Source organism: Populus trichocarpa, chromosome 4 (genome assembly GCF_000002775.5).
Source record: "Populus trichocarpa isolate Nisqually-1 chromosome 4, P.trichocarpa_v4.1, whole genome shotgun sequence".
Lineage (NCBI taxonomy): Eukaryota > Viridiplantae > Streptophyta > Magnoliopsida > Malpighiales > Salicaceae > Populus > Populus trichocarpa.
The window spans coordinates 18,482,848-18,488,599 of record NC_037288.2 but is presented as its reverse complement, the minus strand read 5'-3'; the positions used below and the strand labels follow the sequence as shown (position 1 = coordinate 18,488,599).

The 5,752-nt window shown below is 40.1% G+C and overlaps 1 protein-coding gene across 1 annotated transcript; it reads left to right on the top strand.

Annotated features, from left to right (window-relative positions):
• The first annotated feature begins 1,090 nt into the window (after positions 1-1,090).
• On the top strand, positions 1,091-1,820 carry LOC7453619 (auxin-induced protein 15A). Its single transcript, XM_002306121.3, has one exon. It carries the CDS (start codon positions 1,321-1,323, stop codon positions 1,597-1,599), a length of 279 nt encoding a protein of 92 aa, XP_002306157.1. The 5' UTR covers positions 1,091-1,320; the 3' UTR covers positions 1,600-1,820.
• The last annotated feature ends 3,932 nt before the right edge of the window (positions 1,821-5,752 follow it).

Below are 5,752 nucleotides of genomic sequence, written 5' to 3'. Positions count from 1 at the left end.
TGTCCTGTGCTCTGTCTTAATCTTTATAACCCAAGAATAAACCAATCTCTTACGATCAATTATAAAAAAATCTCATTTCCTTTCTTTTTACATGATTACCAAGTTTTCAATATTCTTTTGGAGAAAAAAACTATTCAATCACGGGGTCTATTTGAATATAATCTTCAGACATATATATGTGGATGATTCGGTTAGCATCAGTTGATCATTTTAGCGAAACATAGGTACCCTGAATGTAGTCAAACAACTCTCACTACTGTACATCATATCCTGTGGAAGCATTTAGATATCTTAAAAGAGGTTTAAAAGTGATGCCGACAAAGTGTACAGCTTGCTTCATGTGAGTTTGACTGTGCTTCCTGTCTTGCAAGTAGATGCATTTCAGGAGCACAAACCAGGCAACTTTATCCCCAGGACATATCACAGCTGTAGATTCCTCATTTTTTCCTACCTTTATCATATTTTCACTAGTCATTTATTTGTAGTTTTGTTTCAGACAGCCCACCAAATAAAATTTGGTTCCAGTGACTTTGACACTATTTGGCACTCAACAAGAAATAACATTTTCATTGTAACTCGTAGCTATAAAATTTGGTGTCTCGAGAATTTATTGAATATATTCGCTCAACTAGTGCTATGTTTTATCTAGAAAGAGATTTTTCAATTATTTAATCCTTTTTAATTCAGTTATGGTCTATAGTTGAGCTCATTTGCTCGGTTTGTTGGGTGCTTCCATTCAACTTATCATTTCTTCAAATCCAGGCCCTATTTCCATACAATCATCGAATATGCATCTCTTATAGTGCCGAAAACATTATCATATATAAAAAAAAGCTTGTTCATTTCTTGTGTTTGTTAGTGCCATTACAGATAAGGTGACGATGGCCATTATGTTAAATTGGTCAAGAACAAGCTTCCACTAACATGTTGCATGGTGATGTGTTGTTTTCCAAACGAAAATGCCAAATTTGATTCATTGTACCATTGATTTAGTAGTCAATATTTCTTTTAAATGGACTGCTGGGCATGTGTCTTAACAAGCAGGCCATGATATAATGCTTTCTAAGTTTGTTGAGTGGTAGGCCAAAATGAATTGTAAGGAAAAGAAAAGGAATGAAATCTATCAAAATTCTATTGCTAGTTTGGAGGCAAAACCATGTGATTCCTTGGGGCATCTGGCCATAAGGGGCCCTGTTGCAACATAGTTGTGGCCCTATATATACCTTCTACCAAAGATTGCAATCCAGTGCAACCTCTTCTCTGCTTTGTAAGTCTTAAACATCATTCAGCTTAATTCAATACCTTCAAAAAAATTTCAAAATGGGTATCCGCTTGCCTGGAATTGTCAATGCTAAACAAATTCTGAAGCGAATTCTCTTGTCAGAGGATACTTCTAATGTGCCTAAAGGCCACTTAGCAGTTTATGTTGGAGAAGCTCAAAAAAAGCGATTTACCGTTCCGATTTCATATTTGAAGCATCCTTCATTCCAGAACTTGTTAAGTCAAGCTGAAGAAGAGTTCGGATTTGATCATTCTATGGGTGGTCTCACAATTCCATGCAGTGAAGAAGTCTTCACAGGTCTCATTTTAAGCATGTAGTTCTTATGACGGATGCCTAATATAGCATAGCTCAGAACTGTTAGAGTACAGTGAATGACAAGTGTAATATTGGTTAATAAATCTGTTAGTTAGTTAGTTAGTTAGAAAAGTTAGTTACATGCAGTTAAGTTGTTACAGTGCATGTATATATAAATAACTAACTAACTATAGAAAGCAAGAAGATTGAATAACAGAAAAGAAGAAGGTTAATAAGGTTTTCATTTTTCTCTCGTCTCTCACTCAACCTCTCTGTATCTACTACTGAAGTTACATGTTAACATGGTATCAGAGCTCATAGCTCACGCTTGAAGATCCTTTCTGATTGCTTCTGCATTCTATCTGCTCCTTCTCCACATTCTGATCTCTGATTGATAATCTGCTAATCTTTCAATGGTGACTGCTTCACAACTTCAACTTCTGCAATCTCCAATCACAGCTCTCATTCCTTCTATTCCTACGTCTGTTAATGTCAAGCTGGATGATTCAAACTACCTCAATTGGAACTTTCAGATGCAACTTTTGCTTGAAAGCAATGGCATTATGGGATATGTTGATGGATCAATTCATTGTCCACCTCAACTCAGCTCAGCTTCATGCGAGTCTGGAATCGCTTCTTCTCAAAATGATGAATTCATAGTCTGGAAAATGCATGACCGAGCCATCATGCAATTAATCACTGCTACATTATCTCCTATTGCTATGTCTTGTGCAATTGGTAGCACCAGCTCCAAGGATCTGTGGAATCGACTGAAGGAGCAGTTTTCAACAGTATCTAGAACCAGCATTTTTCAGATGAAATCTAATCTACAAACAATCAAAAAAGGAACAGATTCGATTTCACAATATCTTCATCGTATTAAAGAAGCCAGGGACTATCTTTCAGCTGCTGGTGTATACTTTGCTGATGAAGATATAGTTATTCTGGCTCTCAATGGCTTGCCTATGGAGTATAACACATTTAGATGTGTTATAAGGGGACGAGAGAGTGTGATCTCATTGCATGATTTTCGTTCACAATTGCTTGCAGAGGAAGTGATTGTAGAGGCATCACCTCATGCTCCTCTAATGACAGCAATGGCTGCAACTACAGGTTTTTCTATGAATCATAGTTCATCTCAGGCTGTTAACAGAGGATTTAAGCCTTATAGTGGAAATAGAAACACTGGTAGAGGTCGTTTTTCTCAAGGAGCAAGACACTTTCACTCTAGACCAGTGTTTCCTTCTATGGCAAATGAACATCCACACTCTAATCCTGGCGTTCTTGGTCCTTCACCTAATCAGCAATTTCACAGTCACCCTGCATCCATGATGCCAATCTGTCAACTCTGCAATTCTGAGGGACATACTGCCCCGTTTTGTGATGCTTCTTCTTATAAGAAACCTAAATGTCATATATGTGGCAGACCTAATCACACTACCTGGTTCTGCTTCTATAATGACAAAGGACCAAACTATATTGGCATGCATCCTACTCCTGCTTATCCTTCTCAGCAGTCCTATCCCACACAATCACCAACTATGCAGCATTCCTTATATCGAGCCCCATCACCACATCTCTCATTCTCCTCTGCTCGTTTTCCAGACTCACAGCCTACTATGCAAGCCATGCACACCATGGTCAACTCTGCACCGCCAGCATCCAATGCTTCAGGATCCTCTCAAGTATGGCTCACTGATTCTGGTGCCACTAATCACATGACAGCAGATTTGAATAATCTGACATTGGCCTCACCATATCCAACCACAGACACAATTCAAACTGCCAATGGTGAAGGTTTGACAGTATCTCATGTTGGTCAGTCTGTCATTAATTCTTCTATGTCTTCACTCAAGTTGGCTTCTGTGCTACTTGTTCCTCAATTAACTCAGAATCTATTATCAGTCCATCGGCTTTGCCTTGATAATAATTGCTGGCTTATTTTTGATGCATTTTGCTTTTGGATTCAGGACAAAGCCACCAGGAGGATTCTTTACAGAGGCTTGTGCAGTAATGGCCTATATCCTATCCATGCTTTTTCACCAGCGTCTTCTACTCAGCCATCACAAGCTCAGGCATTTCTTGGCCAACTTGTTCAGTCCAATCTATGGCACCATAGGTTAGGACATCCCACAAATTCTGTCGTTTCTCTCATGCTGAATAAAGCTCATATTCATGTTCCTAAAACTTCTTCCCCTATGATGTGTCATCCCTGTCTTGCAGGGAAAGTTAGCAAACTGCCTTTCCCTAAGCATCATCATACATTCGTTTCTCCATTTTCCACTATCCATACTGATTTATGGGGACCTGCACCATGTATCTCAGTGGATGGTTATAAATATTACACTATCTTTGTTGATGAATGTACACGTTATTGCTGGTTATTTCCCTTGGTCAATAAGTCTGATCTGTTTTCTACATTTGTTGCCTTCCATTCCTATCTTGTTACACAACACTCTGCCACTGTTAAAACTCTGCAGACTGATGGGGGGGGGGGGGAATACACCTGCAATCGTCTGAAACAATTTCTCACTAACAAAGGCATTGTTCATCACCTCTCATGTCCACACACCCCTGAACAGAATGGGGTAGCTGAGAGGAAACATAGACATATTATGGAGACCACAATAACTCTATTGCACACTGCCAAATTACCATCTCAATTTTGGTCTTATGCATGTTTAACAGCTACATACCTCATCAACCGAATGCCCACTCCAGTTCTTCTTCACAAGTCTCCTTTTGAGATGTTATTTGGGTCTTCCCCAGCTCTTAATCACATTAGGATTTTTGGTTGTGCCTGTTTTCCTCTCCTTCGCCCTTATAATCATAGCAAACTGCAGCCAAAAACATCAAAGTGTGTGTTTCTTGGATATGGCATCAAGTACAAGGGTTATTTGTGCTATCATGTGCCTACTCTACGATTGTTTATTTCAAGACATGTTATATTTGATGAAAAACAATTTCCATATCCTGAATCCTCCCATATCTCCTCACCCACAGTTCAGTCCTCACCATCATATTCCTCCTCCACATGTCCTGTGCTTCTTGTTAATACAGAGAACACAGTTATTCCTTCCTTCCCTGGTTCTCCTTCCTACCATACACCTGCTTTATCTACAGTTTCTCCTAGTCCTCGATCCATTACTGCTTCCACTCAAGCTTCTTCTCCTCCTCCTGTGGCGCCTGATATTAGTATCAGTTCTACTGCATTTACTCCTGACAACTTGCAAGTGGTCCTGTCCATTCCTTCTCTAAATTTGCATCCTATGCAAACCAGAAGCAAAAGTGGCATTAATAAACGGAAGGCCTTCTTAGCCAGTATTCAGGACTCCAGTGCAGTTGATCTGTCTTTGATAGAACCAGCTACTTACAAATCTGCTATCAAAGCTCCTATATGGTTACAGGCCATGCAAGATGAAATTCATGCCTTACATACTCAAGGCACCTGGAGTCTTGTTCCCTTACCAGCAAAAAGGAACTTGGTGGGATGCAAGTGGATTTTCAAGATTAAACGTCATTCGGATGGATCTATTGCTAGACACAAGGCACGGCTGGTTGCAAAAGGGTTTAGTCAAGAACCTGGCTTGGATTATGGTGACACCTTTAGTCCTGTGGTGAAACCTGCCACCGTCCGCCTGGTTCTTGCACTTGCTGCTCATTTCAGTTGGCCCCTCAGACAACTAGATGTCAAAAATGCATTCCTGCATGGCATCCTTCAAGAAGAAGTTTACATGTCTCAGCCCCCTGGCTTTGAAGATGTATTGCATCCTCAGCTTGTATGCAAACTGCATAAATCCCTCTATGGCCTAAAACAGGCGCCTAGAGCCTGGAATGATCGATTTACTCAGTTTCTGCCTTCCTTAGGTTTTGCCACAACCTATTCTGACTCTTCCTTGTTTGTCAAGCATGTTGGTCCTCATATCGTAGTGCTGCTACTCTATGTGGACGATATTATCATCACAGGCAGTGCATCTGCAGCAATCTTACAGGTTATCCGAGCTCTCACTACTGAGTTTGATATCACGGACTTAGGCTCCCTTCATTATTTCTTGGGCATACAGATTACTCACACCTCTACTGGTCTGTTTCTGTCCCAATCTAAATACGTTGAGGATTTGCTGCTTAAATCTGAGATGGTTGATGCTAAACCATGTGATACTCCATGTCTCCCTT